The 18,236-nt window shown below is 33.8% G+C and overlaps 1 protein-coding gene and 1 pseudogene across 3 annotated transcripts; both read right to left on the bottom strand.

Moving 5' to 3' along the window:
- Positions 1-1,712: 1,712 nt before the first annotated feature.
- LOC111876160 (zingipain-2) lies at positions 1,713-4,806 on the bottom strand. Of its 3 annotated transcripts, XM_023872685.3 has the most exons (5): positions 4,193-4,806; positions 3,816-4,048; positions 3,593-3,733; positions 3,276-3,505; positions 1,713-3,165 (listed from the first exon to the last, which is right to left on the bottom strand). In XM_023872685.3, exons 1-4 carry the CDS (start codon positions 4,674-4,676, stop codon positions 3,287-3,289), a joined length of 1,077 nt encoding a protein of 358 aa, XP_023728453.1. In that variant the 5' UTR covers positions 4,677-4,806; the 3' UTR covers positions 1,713-3,165; positions 3,276-3,286. The 3 variants fall into 3 exon arrangements, with proteins under 3 accessions (XP_023728453.1, XP_052625179.1, XP_023728455.1); XM_052769219.1 differs by having other exon boundaries at positions 2,921-3,505; XM_023872687.3 differs by lacking the exon at positions 1,713-3,165 and having other exon boundaries at positions 3,259-3,505; positions 3,598-3,733.
- Positions 4,807-15,516: 10,710 nt separating this feature from the next.
- LOC111876162 (probable cysteine protease RD21B) lies at positions 15,517-18,041 on the bottom strand (annotated as a pseudogene).
- Between the last annotated feature and the right edge of the window lie 195 nt (positions 18,042-18,236).

Raw genomic sequence — 18,236 nt, 5'->3', positions numbered from 1 at the left:
AATAATTGGCTACTTATGAGGTTATTAAGGTGTATTAATGAAATTTATTTGAATGACGTAAAGCATGACCTAATGAAGACATAACACTGGAGTTTAAGCATGAAACATCAACTTTAGTATATTTTAGGGTTAAGCTTACATCTTAACCCCTTAAGCTCTTTATGGCACCAAAACTGAAAATTTGTGGTTTGATGGTGATGTTATGATGGTTTATGGTGGTCAAACCATAACAAATTAGGACGTGCATACGCTGAACACCAAACAATTTTCATTATATGAGATGTCCACAATACTTAGGACTTGCATACGGTAAACATCAAAGAATTGCATGTAGCTTTCAATTAAGTTGAACACAGTTTAAGTCATTTCAAGTAGTTCCTTAAGTTTTGCAATCACCCTGCGTGCTTCTTGGATTCTTTCCATTAAGTTGAGAAACTCTTGTATATCTTGAAACACTCTAATCACGAGCACTTGCATATTATAATGTGATTACCTTTTATGCTTCACGACTTTAGAATGTCGTGACAGGATTTCCAATTCTAATAGTTGCTCTTGCACACGGTGAAAATCATGAATCAATTCTAACTCGGTCGTATCAACAAGATCATGTTCTCTAACCTGAATGTATCACTTCATATTCTACTAGTGGGTGTGGCACAACCATAGATGTTGAAGACTGTCGTAAACAAACATATAGTTCTTCATAATAACGATATGGTTCCAAAAGAAATAAACATTATAAAATCCGTTCTTCTTATTCCAAAGATAAGTTTTGAGTCTGTATTTATATTCTTCGGATCTATTTTTTATATTCTGAAGATGTTTTTTGCATTTTGAACATGTAGTTTACACATTATCACATACAGTTTAAGTAGATAAACACGTAAACAAATTTGGTTTGTGGAATCCATAGAATTTCTCAAAAAAAAAAAAAATACTCCACAAACTGAGTTTGATTTTTTTTTTCAAATTTTTTCTAAATGCTATTCCGATATAAGTTCTGGGTCCCGTATAATATACAAAGCGACCATACAAAATTACAAATAGAATGCTACATTCCAAATAAATTGGTTGGTTTTCAAATTTATGAAAATAAATAATTTTCATTTTAAACATTTCAAAATAATAATTAGTTTAATGAATATCCTACATTTTTGACAGATCAAAAAGTTACTTATAATATTTCTCCATATTATTTTCGCTTGAAACGTGAAAAACATACAAATACATCACGTGAAATCACTGCAAAGTGAAAATAATGCAATGATCATAATTTAGTTCATTGGTTCAATATTTTAATTTTGCCGCTTGCTACTTTAACATTTAACTTTAATTTTATGACATTATCATATTTTATATAAACTACTATATTACGACGAGATTCAAGCGGTTAAGAAATGGAATTTTATATATGATGTTTAAGGTTCGAATTCTGAAACACTAGAAATATTATCAGTATTTCATGATTCACCTCCCACATATATATCTTATGACGAGTTGAAGTGTGTCGCCTTATTATTCTTTTGTATAAATTATTGAATACACAATTAGGCTAATAACATAAAATAAAAAGTTATTATAATTTGCACAATATCCAACAGTTATTGGACTTTTTTCTTTTTGTTTTAACACATTGTCAAAATCATATTTTCAAAACAAATATCATCACCACCATCTATTTTAGGGTTTATTTTTTATCAGAAAAATAAATATATGCAAATTTATAATTTTTGTTCTCTATAAACAAAATTTCATATCAAGTTATCAACATTTGAAGCAAATATTGGTTTCGGCTTAATAAGCGCAGCTTTTGGGCTAAATGGTAAGACGAGAGTGTGTTCAAATTGGTCTCACCCATGACCCATGGTGTGAGACACTAAAGAAAGCCAACCTTCAACCCTACATAAAAAAGAGTGATATTTAATTGTCAAGTGCATGATTCCTTGGGTTTAGTATTTAGTATTCATGTTTTAATCGTCAATCTCCTGGATAACTATCAATTTGGTCATGTTTAACTTATGTTGTTTTGGTGATTTTAATATCATCATATCATTTTATGTAACTGGAATTAGCATGTGACCTAAAGAGCTTCTTAATTTGTTTTTCTAATGTGTACGAGTTGGTACGGAGTGCACGCATGTATAAGATCAAATTAGTAGCCGGTTCGACTAGTCAGGGGTCCGGGGGCAACGCCCCTGGGGTTTCCAAAGGGGCAGCGCCCCTAGCGGGGTCCAAGGGGCAAAGCCCCTGACTGGTGTCCCGCTGACTTGTTTCCAAAGAAACTCGTAGCGGTCCAACCCTATTGAAACCCTAATATCGTTTATTATATAAACGACTCTTATTTTTAGAAGAAAGACACGATCTTAAGCTTTCGGTTTTCATCATACTTTCGCAGAATCCTTTAGCATATTGGCTTAGTATTTCTGTGCCTAGAATCGTAAGTGTCCACTTGGATTATCCTAGGCTGAATTTGTTGTAACAGGCATAAGGTAGAAATATCAGTTTGGAAAGTGATATCACGATCCAAATTGGTATCCAGATCAACACCACAAACCCTAAAATTTCCTACATGTTGCTATAATCATAATATTTTATAATTAACAAAACCCTATATTGGTATCAAAGTCTTCCATTGTCACCAAATTAGATCTAAAGTGATGTGAACATGCTAGTGCTTAAGATCGGTTGGTCATGGATGTGTGAATCTACTATAATCAACTGTTAAAAATGTAGAACGCCGCAACAATATGAAATGAGAGATTGAACCCATATAGATTTCACCAGTGTTATGTGTGTATGATATAGACTTGTACACTTATAGATTGTTTGATATGCCTCTTCCTAAGTTTATCAGGTTACCAACCTGGGTCTTACTCTGTCAGATTCAGAATGTTTGATACTACAATTAGCTAAGTGTGACTTAGTCTCATAACCTCTGATATGTCTCTTATTAAGTTTGGTAAGAAGTTGTGTCTAACTCAATCAGTCTTTTGATTTAATCACATCCGACTCAATAGGCAACTATCAAATAGCCCCTTAGCTATAAGAGTGTTACATTATTAAAGGTCACACTCAAATGCAATTGATATAATCAGATGGTGATGAATTAGTTTCTAGTTAAGCTTCAATAACACAAATCAGATAAATGGTCGTGTTTTTCTTTCCCTGTTACACAAAACAGAAAATATGTTACTTGAAATGATTATAAACTTGATGTATATGGTGGAGACTCATCTAGGACTATACATATGCAACAAATGAAAGAATAATTTTACCTATGGGGTAATTAATTACTCGTTTTGATAGGGTAAGATGCCAAAATTGTTATTCCACATTTACCAGTTTCCTGTTTTATATTGCGTTCTAGTCTTATGTAACCTTCTTCACCCCATTCTGCACCCCATGAGCTCCTCACCACCCAGTAGTCCTTCCCATTTTCAGTTCCATATCCAACTACAACTACACCATGGTTTACTAACTCTCCACATACACCACTAAAGATACCCTGACAAAATATAAAATACACAGATTATTGATCACATCTTTTTTTTTTTTCACTTGTTTCACTAAATTCGAAGAGGGATTTACATACTGAACTGTATAACATGAAATCCCTGCTACTGATATCAATACCAGTAGATATAGGCTGGTTTGCAACAGCCTTCTGTAATGCTAACTCGCTTTCCTCCAGAAGATATTCATAATCATCAATGGAAACAAGTGTTGTGTTTTTCTGAACAAATTGGAAGCAGAATATAATAGTCAAGAACAGGAATCTTATTAACAATATCAGTAGAAGAAAATATGATACGGACCTTGGAAGTGTCGCATTTTCCATCTTTGGCAGTGTAGGGATAGTCTTTGTCACTGTGTATTCCGCCATTCTTGATGATGAAATCAAAGGCATCGGTAATAAAACCACCATCGCATCCATAGTTAGATGTATCACAATCAATGAGTTGTTGTTCTGATAGTGTGATCAGGTCACCTGTCACGATCTGGTTTATCCCTTCCACTGCTCCGATTGCTGAGAATGCCCACGAAGCCCCTTTCATTCAACAAACATGAATCCAAATCCATCATATTAATCAACTTTTCCCCAAATATCCCCCTAAAAATCTTCCATCATGTTCTTACAATTTTTAGTTTACTTTTCTTATCAGGTATCGATTAATTTTATAAAATAACGCACCGCATTGTCCTTGTGTTTTGACGGCAGCGACGGCGCCTTTGCACCTCCAGTCAACGAAATCAGGCAGGACATCGCCATCGCCAGAAAGAGGAGAGTAACGATCACTCTTCAGCTTGTTCGACTTCCCCTTAGGAATGGCGCCGGTGTACCCTAACCGGTACTCTTCAATGCTAAGATCTGAGAACTTGTTGAGTCCAAGCTTGTAAGAATGATCACCGGAGTTGTGCTCTTCTATGTACTTGAGGTTGTCTTTAAAGATCTGAAATCTATTATCCTTCTCTCCCAGGGTGTTGTAAAATTTACCATGTTTGACGATCCAGGACTCGTACATAGCGTTGACTTCTTCGTCGGTGCGCCAGTTCGACGCGGATGTATCGGCGGTGGTCGTTTGGGTGATGTCGTAGCCTATGATCGACATGTCCATGGCAGACGAGACCAAAAAGAGAGCAAAAATCAAGAAAATGGGCATTGAAAAGAGCTTCATTGTTGGAGCTTCTTGTATTGAAAATTGGAAAGAGAGGGAGGAAAACGATGGAGTGGAAATAGGCAAGGGGAGGGATAATCGTAACTGAAAAAAGGGTCGGACCGGCAAATACCAGTAGGGCGAGATGATTTGGTTTTAGAAACCACACGGTTTGATTTTTATGTAGTTCGGTTTTTCTGTGGTTTTTTCCGGTTCGGTTTTTTTTTTTTTTTTTTTTGTTAGTTATTTTTATATGGTTTTTGTTTTACTTTTTTACTATAACTCAATGAGTTACTTTTTTTATTATAACTCGACGAGTTACTTTGATTCGGATGGTAAGTATTATTCATTTCTTGAAAAACTTTATATAGATAGTAGGAGCGCAAGATTTTTCATTCCCAACAATGTGGTACTTCTTAAAGATGTGGGTTAAAAGCCATAGACTTGAATTTTTATAAAAAAAGTTGAGAATGGTAAATGTTTTATCTCAAAGGCGATGGGGATACTCTTATAAGGCAAGCAAAAGTAAAGCTTAAATGATATCTTGGAAATGAACCGATACCACCACCTCTTGGTTTGAAATCAAATTACATAAATATTCATGCTTCTAATGTTTGACTATAATATTAATTAAATATAATATTTGGTTCACAGGTACATGTGATAATATTAATTAATGTATTCACAAAAATGATACTATCATCACTATTAGTCTTCATATTTATATGCTAAAAAATATAATAAACACTATTTGTTCTTGCAATATCACTATATGTATGTTTAATATATATACAATCATTTTCTAATAAGAAGGATATTTATATTTATAGAAATTTTAATTGTCATTAGTTATTCGTTCTTATATATATATATATATATATATATATATATATATATATATATATATATATATATATATATATATATATATATATATATATATATATATATATATAGTTAGGTTGTAATGTGGATGGACAACTATTGTGTGCACGTGTGGATAATGTTATTTTATAAAAATTACTAAGAAAATATGTTGTTTCGTAATATGAATATGTTCAATCTCACGAAACTATTGTTATTTTAATGGATTCTCACCAATTCTAATTCATTTTTGTTTTCATTCATCGTTTTTTATTTATTTTAATTCTTACAAAATACGACTCAATAAACATCCTGATAACATTCTGACAGAATGAGAATAATTAAAAAAAATATATAATAACCTTATAGATGATTTAATTAGTGAAAATTCTTAATAATTAAAATAATTATATAAGATTGAACGTATTCATATTATCAAACAATATATTTTATTTGTAATTCTCACAAAATAACATTATCCACACATCCACACAATAGATGTCAATTCACATTTAAACCTAGCTCTCTCTCTCTCTCTCTCTCTCTCTCTCTCTCTCTTTCTCTCTCTCTCTCTCTCTCTATATATATATATATATATATATATATATATATATATATATATATATATATATATTCGGTGCGGTTCGGTTTTTTACGGTTTTTGCAAAATTAAAAACCACACCATCGGTTTCCATTTCGGTTTCGATTTATGCGGGATTCCTCAACAAAGATTCATCCTTTTTGGTAAATCCTTGTGTAAATCTATCGTTTAACTTCAAGTTTACACTAAAAATCTCTCCTTAAACCACTCTCATTTTTTGAATCATGCTCTTAAAACACCTTAAGTTCAATAACTCCCCTCAAGAAGCAAGCTAGGCCGAAATCTCCTTCGATCTTCTCACCGAAACCGATCTATCAACCAAAGTGAGTTCATACCCCCTATTTTCGGTTTTTACTATGTTTTGGGGGGAGGATACAAGTTGTTTTGTGTTAGATCTATGTGTTTATGCATGTTTATGTGTGTTTTCTATGTTATATGTTGTGGTTATGTGTTGAAACTACATAAATCTCGAAAACTCTACCAAAACGTGGTGATGTTTGTAATCTAACACACATAATACAACTTACTATGAAGTGAAAGGAGTAAACATGTTGTGGAATACTAGAAAACAAAACAAAACCGTTTAAGGGGCCCTTTTTTGACAAATAAACAACAAAGGTGAAGCCTTTAGTGCATTCATGGTTTTTCAAGGTCCAAAGAGTCATTTTTATATAAAAATGGGTCTTAAAGATATTTTCAGTTTTAAAAGGACCAAAAATGTAAATTTTCACCAAATGGGCTTAAAGTTGGGCCTACACGGTTCATGGGCTTAAATTGTAAAGTTTTGACTTTTGTGGATTAAATTGTTATTTTAAACAAATTTGAGCCAAAAATGTAAATTTCGGTTAAAAGGGGGCTGAAAATGTTAATCTTTTTAAACTTGGTCCGAAAAGATAAAATTCTATACATTTCGGCCGCAAATGTCAATTTTCATCAAATATTGAACCGAAAATGTTATTTTTCAACAAAAATGGGCTAAAAATGTTATTTTATTTAAAATAAGCCATTAAATATAAGCTTTTGGTCTTAATGGACCTAAAGTGTCAATTTTACCAAAAATGTGCCTTAATTGTAAATTTTCGGCCTAATGGGCCAAAAATGTCATCATTACAAAAAGTGGGCATTTTATGTCATTTTGGTGAACAACTAAGCTTAAACAACCAATGTAATAACAAACGGACTAAATACGTCATTTTCACTTTTATTGGGCCTGGAATATACATTACATGTTTATTGGCGTTTGTGGTCCATTTGCATGCTTATTGGGCCTTATACCTTTCTTACATGTTTATTGGGCCTTAATGGTCCATTTACATATTTATTGGGCCTTATACCCTCATTACATGTTTATTGGGCCTTAGTGATCCATTCACATGTTTATTGGGCCTTATACCTTCATTACATGTTATTGGGCCTTAGTGACCCATTTACATGCTTGATGGGTCTTGTATACTCTTTACATGTTTATTGGGCCTTGTTAACCTATCTACATGCTCGACGGACCTTGTATACTCATTCATGTTTATTGGGTCTCATTCATTCATGAACAAATACATTGGGCTTTGTAACTAAATTACATACACGAAATCATTATTTAAATAGTGTGTTACAATATTCGTGTAAATATAGTTAAGGCTCTTGTGAGACGTGTTCTTTCATTCATACCTACCTAGTATACAATCTTTAATCTTGTAGTTATAACCAGAGTCTCCTGGAGGGAGAACGAGAGTTTGTGTATAGATCTATACGGGGTTGACAGCCCCGCACCTGAGTTGTTCGCTACAGCTAGACTAGGCCAGTCTAGGGTGACAAATGTCTTACCTTAAACAAGTCGACGCCTGAAAAACGTCATGACAGGCAAATCCGTCATATCAAGTATGGTTATAATGACTCACAAAGAAATTAACTCCACTATAAAATTTACGGAATACATAAACGATTTTACAATTACAATTCAAAACAAACCCCAATTTACGTTCTTTGGGTTAATACTATAACACTTTTACAAGCAGAAAATATCGGATTTCCTAGGGAAACTTACATTATACATCACCTTCTACTTACAACAAAAAACATAGGATTTTATGGAATACTCTCTTTATACATTTTCAAAATAGAAAACACACATGCTTTAATACAAGATTTGATACAAAGCATTCAAACCATTAATTTTTTTTTTACAGAAAATATCGGATTTTATGGTGTTTACAAAGTGATACAAACCTTTCATACAAATATACTTATGAACTCACCAACATTATATATGTTGACCATTTTCAAAATAATTGTATTCTCAGGAAAATCGTTAAGCAGGTTGGCCTTCAAGAACTCATGGACTTTGATGTATTTTTGCTATCATCTTACACTTATATTTTAAGAATGTAACTTTTGTAAACACTTGTTGTATTATTGTACATGTGATGATGATGCTTGCCTTGTTTCAATTATATTCACTGTGATGATATTACAAGATGAAGTCACCCAAACCCCCGGACGTTTCCGTCGTTTCTTCAGTTCGGGGGTGTGACATTGTTGAACAATTAAATAAAAATATCATTATAACCTTCTAATAATAACAAGTTCAAATAACATTAAAATATATTATCAACCTTCAAAACATATCATCGACCTTCAAAATCAAAAACATATTACCAATCTTCAAAATCCAAAATTCAAAAACATATTATCAATCTTCAAAATCCATTTTTTCTCTTAAAATCATGATATTGAGTCATGTGAACAAAAAATGAGAAAACCCATATGGATAATGCTCTATAATTTTCTTCTCTAGTGATTCGTGTTTCTTAATCGTCTTACGAACCTCAATGAATTATAATAAACACCATTCGTGTTAATATTGATTGTTATAAAAGAGCAACATTTCATTTGCCATAAACCAAGAAACTGAAATTTAGAGCCACATTTCATGAGGAAACAAAGAAAAATGAAAAGATCAACAAAAAAATACTTTATGCTGCTCTTGTTTGACAATGATCGGGGGGAGGGGGAGGAAGAAGGTGGCAACAATTAAGTCGACAAGAACGACAATGGGAAAAAAGCAAGGGGCGGTCGTGTAACGCCCGTGTTTCTAGGCTAGGCATTAATGTTGATGTAATAGTCTAGGTTAACATTTCTAACTCATTTTAAAATAATAAGAATGTATTATTTGAGTATTATGTGTTTTATACTTAATTGTGTGGCTTAAATGAATTAAGAATAAAAAGAAGCGTGAAAATGAAATGTTAGATAAAACCAATATCAATACATGAAGACGTAGTGGTCGTGACGAGGTTTCCGAATATATAAAGAATGTCGAAATCCGAGTTATAACGAAGAAGTTATGACCTGTCGACGTTTCGCGACAGAACCGATACGACACTGCGGGACGTAAATAGTGAAATCCCGATAGAGCGATATTTAGCCTTAGTGATCTAAATGAAAGTCGTAGAATACGTTAAACCGAGAGCGTGCACAAAGAGAACGTCCAAATCTGACTTCGTATGAGGAAGTTATGATTTTTCGAAGTTTCGACTTAGCTGTGTGCAGTCCAAAGTTCGAATATGAGATCGAATGATATTTGGCCGAAACAATTTAAACGAGAATCAAAGATCTCGTCGATTATAGTCCAACAGTGAAAAGACAGACGAAAACGGACGTCAGATGAAGAAGTTATGAATTTCTAACAGAGTTTTCCTGTCCCGGCCTACTAAAAATAATATAATAAAAATAAAATCAAAATTAGCCGACGGAGTCTAAACGAAAGTTGTAAAGCAAAATCTCACCTACGCGTGGATATAAAGAACGTCGAAAACGGAGATCGTATGCGAAAGTTATGAATTTCTGAATTTCGAGGCACGCATCCCAAAGTGTGAACGCCCAGCGTTCATTGCTTGGCTCCGGATTAGCCACGTCGATGTTGACTCAACGGATAAAGGATAGGATCGGAACCCTGCTCCTACGCATCGCGTTCGAAAGGAACCCCCTGCGTTCGCGGCAGACTTCACCCTATAAATAGATCACAAAGGGCAGCCGTTTGTGGTTGCCAAATCTCTTCTCTCTCACCCTTATTTCATCGATCTACGCGCAAATTATCAGGCCCGGCCCAATACATGGGCGAGTTGGCTTAGGCCCATGGCATCAAATAAAAGGGGGCATAATATATGTCCAATAAGTTTTATATATATATATATATATATATATATATATATATATATATATATATATATATATATATATATATATATATATATATATTGGCCCAAAAGTGAAGTCCAAGTGCTCCAATCCATGAAGAAACACGTCCGGATGCAAAGTGAAGGCGGAAGGCATGATTTGTGAGCGCCAAATGTCTTGAGAACTTCAATCATCAAATCGGTAACGACAACCCTTGAAAATCGTATTGTGGTGTTTCGAGGCTACAAAATCGTTGAACTATCTATCTCTCTTGGTCTGATTTCTATCCCTCTCTTATTCTCAATTGTTGTAAACTAATGCTACTAGCCTGCTTGATTGGGTTCCATTTCAATCAATTTTTTATTATAACTTCTCGCTCCGAGTTCGATCCGCGATTCTCTGTGCTTGATTGGGTTTGATTTTTTTTTCTGCCCGGAGCAAGAGGAAAACGGAAGAAGGCGTCTCAGAAGTTCAACTGTTTAACTGATTTGGGAGATTGAGGATGTAAATCGGTGAGTTATTTTTCTTCGTTTGTTTCTTATTTATTTCTAAACTTCCTGAAATCAATCATCATCTGTTCATTACCTGATTGAGTGATTCGCTTGAATACAGGATAACGAGGCATATCACATATAAAGCTGAATGAAAAAGGATTATTGAATTCGATTTTGTCTTCTTCTGATTTGGGTGACTTCTCTGGTTCTCTACTTCCCTTCTTCTGATTTCGATTTTACTATATGATTATGATTTATGTGTTTCATTGTGTCTGATTAATTTCGATTTTTTTTATTATGATTTAACATTATTTGCTATTTCTAATTTCGATTTTTCACTGAAAAGGAATTTTTCACCTTTGTGCCTCTGATTAAGTTCAAAATCTGTTGCCTTTAATCTTTATCCTTTATTTGTTGTTTACATCAGGTAAATGTCAGACTTGCTTATGTTACAAATTACTAAAGTTCCATTGATCCTTTATTTTTTTTCTTTTTTCTTTTTGTTTTTGTAATGTGAATCAGGAGGCTGCTTTGTATTGAAAGTTGACATTGTGGTTTGCCTAAAATCTGCTGCCTTGTGTTCTTATTCAAGTTCTATTTTTCTTTGTTTAGTGTTTATAACTTGTTAAGTTTTAAATTTGTTTTCAAAAAACAACCACAAGATTCTCAAAATAGAAAAAAATGACCGAGAAGAGACTAATCATTTAAGAGGGTCTTTGAATAAATTTGTTGTTAGAAATCAAAATATTAGTGAAAATAATCTGGTTGATAATTTTTATATTTTACCAAGTACATCTTATGATTTAGTTGATATTTCTAATGATTTAAAAAAAAATGATTTTGAATCTATATTTGTTTTTTTATTTAGTGGTTCCAAATTAGTTACTTTAGTTGATGATGAATTAAAAAATGTTGTTTAAATCTTGAGTCCAACTTGACAAATGAAGAAGAATGTGAGATTGATGAGAATAATTTATTGATTGAGTTACAAATTTTACAGAAAATGTTGCCGAATGAAGCATACAAAAATGAAATTCCTTAGACATCTATTCAAATAGTAGAGCATAAAAGAAGAATGAATATATTTTTTTAACGTTTTTGTTGCATATAGGTTATTGTTGAAGGTGCCGATTACGGTTATTTTTGTGGAAAGAAGTTTTTCAAAATTGAAGCTCATGAAATCATATCTTAGAAGTATTATGATTCAAGAAAGATTGAATGATTAGCAATTTTATGTATTGAAAGTGACTTTTTACAAATTATTGATTATTGTAAAGTTCAAAAAATGTTCGATAATATTGTTTTAGGTGATTTTTGTAGGTTTTACTTATATTGCTTGTTTGATTATAAAATTTACCGCACTTTGGATTTTCTAGTTTTTTTCATATATAAGGGCATAAAAATTCTTATCTCGCCCCGGGTAGTAAAAAGCAATGGACCGGCCTTGCAAATTATACCCCCGAAGCCCCGGTATCATCCCGAGACCCGAAGCAAGTCCCGAAGCCTTGAAGATCTCGAGATGTAAAGTTTTCAAGCCGAAACTCTGCCCGCGTAAAGCCCGGTTTTGTGAAGATTTCCCGGTTTCACCGAAGAAATACTACTCTTAGAGCCGTAGTGTTGTCCGATCATCTTCTGATCAAGTGAGTGTATATTCCTTTTCTTCTAACACATAGATATAAAGTATCTCCTAGTGAATACGTGCTATGTGTATATAGATATATATTTTCTGTTACTTGGAATGAATCTATATATTTGGAATGAGTATTAAATGAATATCTTATCATCTTTTAAGTTGCATATGTATATTGTTATCTACAAAATGTTGGGTAGAACTTGGATAGATAGTTGTCGTGTGATAAACTGATGAGAGGCCTCGATGTTGTAGTTGATCTAGTCATCTAGCGGAGTATGGATGACAACCACAGACTCTTTCTAGACTGTCTTGTGGAACGCTGGCACGTTCATAACCTGTAGGTGTTGTGGGCTTGATATCCCACTCATGGTTGCCTTTAGGACATCTATTGTTGAGGAAACCCCTTGCAGTAATGTCCGTCCCGATGAAAAAATCCTAGATTAGGTCCCTTGAGATAGATGTTGTTTTAGGGACGTAAAATGAGGATAACGAAAATGTGTAATCGGATTATTGTTGATTGGTGAATTTAAATATAATTATTTATTATGGGATGAAAACCCTATATGCTCACCAGGCTTCCAAGTCTGACCCACTCAGTTTATTTGTATTATAGGAAGTGGCGCGAGGGCATAAGATGGATGAATCATCAAGTTATTTTGTTTATAAGTCTGTAGTTGTATATAACTGTTGTATGACTTGTAATTTGTCGTTTATGTTTTTTTGGTCTGTATCGGAACATGACATCCGAGTTTTGATATCTAATGAAAATACATTCTTTTATGAAATGCTTTGGTAAATATTATTTTATCATATGTTGTTTTTGGAAACAAATTCCGCAACTCTTTTAAATCAGTGGATTACTCTGAAATTATTTTAAAAACATAAATTAAAACGGTCTTTTCTGACCGTAATTTTAGGGATGTCACAGGTCGGTAACCTTTTGGATTCAAGATAGACATATGTTGCTCTTGTTTGCCAGCGGCAATGAGAAAGAACGGACGTTGCAATTGGGAGACCGACTAAGATTGAGAAAAAATCAAGTGGCGGTCGCAATGATATACTTTCACAAAAGAATAGTCTAGACTTATTGTTTAGTTGAAAGGTTATGCCTCTAACCGAATGAAAGATTCAAATTAGACGAATCTAACGCTCTTAATAGTTAAACCATTCAGAGGTTGCTTTATATTAAAACCATTAAGAAGCTATCAAAGAGGTTGTTTTATATGAAACCATTAAGAAGCTATCAAAGAGGTTGTTTTATATTAAATAGACATATGTTGCTCTTGTTTGCCAGCGGCAATGAGGAAGAATGAACATTGCGACTAGGAGACCGACTAAGATTGGGAAAGAGTCAACTGGTGGTCGTAATGATATACTCTCACAAAAGAATAGTCTAGACTTATTGTTTAGTTGAAAGGTTATGCCTCTAACCGAATGAAATATTCAAATTAGACGAATCTAACGCTCTTAATAGTTAAATCATTCGGATGTTGTTTTATATGAAACCATTAAGAAGCTATCAAACATGGCGATAATTATAGATATATTTGAAAATGGTGATGGCAATATGTAATGACAAAAATGGAATGAAAAGGCACTCGGAGGCTGGGGCACAAATGAAGATAATAAGTTGTGATATTACATTGAACAATATGGGCACTAAAACTGACAGTGAACTTCACATGTATGTCGGTATGATTGATCTTTATCTCCTTTGTTTGCATATAAGAAGTTCCAACTTCCAATACAACTTTTTCTATGCATCTCTCTATAGAATTGGTTGTTTATTTATAAAAAGTGCATGCATAAGGGATCTATGGCATATTTCCATAAATGGAAAAAAGTTAAATAAGGACAAATCTATAAAACTTTATGATTGAACGTAAAAAGCCTTACTTACTCTATTAAATTGTTCTTTCTATTTTGAGTGAAAATGAAACATAAATATATAAAATCAATTCATGTGCCCATTAAGAATCGAAACATTAAATATCTTTCTACCAATAATACCTAATACCTATTTTTGTACTCATATAAATTAGGACAAATCTACAAAAACATGTGGAATCCAACAATTTTCTCTTTAAATTTTCTCTTTTGATTTTGACGTTTATTTTGATCAAGTGAATATGAAGATGGGTCGGAACAGAAGGCAATGTATTTGATTTCTCGAATTGATTTATATCCACTAAGTGACTTGATTTATATCCACTAAGTGAAGAAATAAAGCCCCTAAAATGGATTAACAATAAAAGCAATGGTGTGATACATATTTTTTTGAGTTCTTTTGCTTTTTATTTTGAAAATGGATTGGCTGAACTTGAAAATTAACTAATTGAAATTGAATAAGTAAACAAGTTCAACTTATTGGTTTTTGGATTTATTGTTTGTCTGTTGACAAAGCAACAACAATAAATAGCAATCGAGTACATTGACCTGTTAGAAACAAAAAAATCCCCTAAAATCATTAAGAATATATATAATGAAAGAGTATTTTTTTAAACACCATCCTATTAATCAATAACACACGACGAGACAAAAAAAAATATAGTTTTTTAGTCAAAATACGAGTTTGATGGTGAGATTTAAGATGACGTGAACATGGTAGAACATGGCTAGAGATATGTGAATCTAGTTTGATCAGATTACAGAACATGGAAAACAAACAAGGAGACGAAATTTTATCATGGAAACCCATACCTCACAGCAAATTATTTCTGAGACTTTGTGAATGGAAATTAGAGACTTGTACATTTAGCTATAACATAGTACATTATCAAAGGTGACTTCCGTCGTTGCGTGATGGTGGAAGCCGGAAGGTTTATCAACTTGAAAGCAATATAAAAATATAGATATAGAAAGAGACAAAATTGCAACAATGGTCCATATCATTTACTGTTTTCTTTCGTTTTCCATTCCGAGAGTTTCAAAATTTCAGGTTTTGATCCTTTTATCTACTTTTACTTCAAATTTGGCCCTTGCACGAAGGCCAAAAAAGAAAAAGAGAAACCACATGAACCATTTTTGCAATTTTCTCTATCATGTAATAAAAGCACATAGCTATTTGGGATAATTTATAGTAAAACGAAAGCAATATAAAAGGGAAAAACATGAACTTGTCTCTTGATCAAATTCAGTACAGGAGGAATCAATGCAGTATTTACAAATGAGCATCTGATTATATTTATAATCAGATGGTAATCAAATAGTTTAAAGTTAAATAAAAACTTCAATAACACAAATCACATCATTTCCTCAAGCATAGTTCCTCTTCAAATCAGTCGGTGTAGCAAGAATACGCTTCAACGCCTGGATTTCCAATGGGCTATTCTTCTTCTGCAAAACACAAAATTCAAAAACTAGTCAGATTTCAGCTAGACACAGTCTCATCTAACAGACGAAACAACACTACTTTTACCTTTGAGCAAGTGCCACGGCGCAAGTTACAAACGGGATAATCATGAGGGCAGCAACTGTAATTATCATCACAACAAGAAGCACCTTCCAAGGGGCAGCATCCCCACGCAAAGCAAGCGCCATGGTAGTTATAGACACAGCAACACGTGGTGCTTTGAGGACAAGTGGCATATTGATCGCAGACGATTTCAGGTTTGACCGGTGATGGTGGTGATGGACCAGGGTTAGGTGGGTTTTGACCGTTTTTAATCGGGTAAGATGCTTCCATTGCTATTCCACATTTACCAACTTTTTCTTTTATGTTTCTTTCCATTCTTATGTAACCTTCTTCACCCCAGTCCGCAGCCCATGAGTTTCTCACTAACCAGTAGTCCTTTCCATCTTCAGTCCCGTATCCGACCACAACCACACCGTGGTCCAAATCGGTCCCACATTGACCGGTAAAGATACCCTGACAAAATAAAGGGGTACCAAATCTTTAAATGTAATAATTTAATATTATAATAATTTACATCCACCCACCCCACAACCCTTGGGCCTCGACCAACAAGATTCCATGGAGACACAAAAAAATTTACAATTAAAAGATTCAAATTTGTGCATATTCTATAATTATTGGCTAGAATCTTCTTGTAATGCTTTATATCCATTGTTCATAAAATTCAAGGATTAGGAGATTATTTTGCAAACTTGTTTAACTAAAATTAAAGACTATGATTAAAGAAAAAAGGGATTACCGAAGTGTAGAACTGGAAATCCCTGCTACTTGCTTCAATAGCAACAGTTATGGGCTGGTTTGCAGCAGCCTTTAGCAATGCTGACTCATCGTTCACAGGAACATCTTCATAACTATCAATGGAGACAACCTTTGAATTTTTCTGAAACACAATATATATTTAGTCATTAATTTATATTATGATTAATGTATTGAAATTTGAAAACAAGGAAATATGATACGAACCCTGGAACTGTCGCATCTTCCGTCTTTGCCAGTGTAGGGATAGTCTGTGTCAGTGTCTATTCCGCCATTTTTGATGATGAATTTAAAAGCATAATCCATATCACCACCATTGCATCCTTGGTTGTACGATGTATCACAATCCACCAGTTCTTGCTCTGATAATGTGATCAGTTCACCAGTTGTGATCTGGTTAATCCCTTCTACTGCTCCGATTGATGAGAACGCCCAGCAACTCCCTTTAATTCAACAAGCATCCATTATATTAATCAACGTTACAATAAGAATTCATGTTTTTTTATAATTTTTAGTTTACTTCTCGTATGAAATAGATAAGATAAGATTTTTAAAAGAAATTAAAGAAGGATATGGAATTATAATTCCCAAATTCTTATAAAAGACAAAACATCTTGTAATCACGGACCCACTTTTCCGATTCTTGATTCGTTAGACCAATCAAAATCATGCTGAAGTATTTTTGCGAGAACATTCAGTATTCAGTATTTTGTTCTTATGAACTAAAAATTACTTTTAGTCATGGTTAACTGATTATTCCAAATCGTTAACGTTCGTGCCTTAGCTTTAGTCTCTTGAAGTTAGTGGACACGTAATAAAACAAATGCTTAAAAGTAGGGAAAAGCAAAATAAAGCACAAAAACAATTCAATAAAATAACTCACCGCAGCTTCCTTGATCTTTGACGGCAGCGACGGCACCTTTGGTCCTCCAGTCAACGAAATCAGGCAGGGCATCGCCGGAACGGGGAGAATAACGATCACTCTTCACGTTGTTCGACTTCCGCCTAGAACCGATCGTCTTAGCGCCGGTGTAGCCTAACCGGAACTCTTCCTTAGTCAGATCTGCGAACTTGTTGAGTCCAAGCTTGTAGGAATGATCGCCGGAGTTGTGCTGTTCTATGTACCTAAGGTTGTCTTTGAAGATCTGAAACCTCTGTTCCTTCTCTCCGAGGGCGTTGTAAAATTTACGATGTTTGACGAGCCAAGACTCGTACATAGCGTTGACTTCATCATCGGTGCGCCAGCTCGAGGAGGATGCATCGGAGGCGGTCATGTGGGTTGCGTCGTAGCCTATGATCGACATGTCCATGGCTGATGAGACGACGAAGAGAGCAAAAAGCAAGAAAATCGCCATTGGAAGGAGCTTCATTGTTGGAGGTTGTGTTGAAAAGAGAGAAGAGAAGAACGATGGAGTGGAAAGTGGAGGGAGGGAATGAATTTATAATGGTAGAGACGAGGGCAACGTCTCACGGGAATATATTTAGATAACCTGATCAAGTACTACTTTCCATATTAAATGAAAGGGATAATGATGCAAGTTATCGATTTTTAATTTATCTTAACATTTTTTTGCTATTAACTTTTTATTAATTAAAAAAAACTTTTTAAATTTTAAAAGATGCCATCAGCTCTATGCCTTTAATA

This window comes from Lactuca sativa, chromosome 1 (genome assembly GCF_002870075.4).
Source record: "Lactuca sativa cultivar Salinas chromosome 1, Lsat_Salinas_v11, whole genome shotgun sequence".
Taxonomy (NCBI): domain Eukaryota; kingdom Viridiplantae; phylum Streptophyta; class Magnoliopsida; order Asterales; family Asteraceae; genus Lactuca; species Lactuca sativa.
The sequence above is the reverse complement of the archived record's forward strand: the minus strand, read 5'-3'. Positions and strand labels throughout refer to the sequence as shown.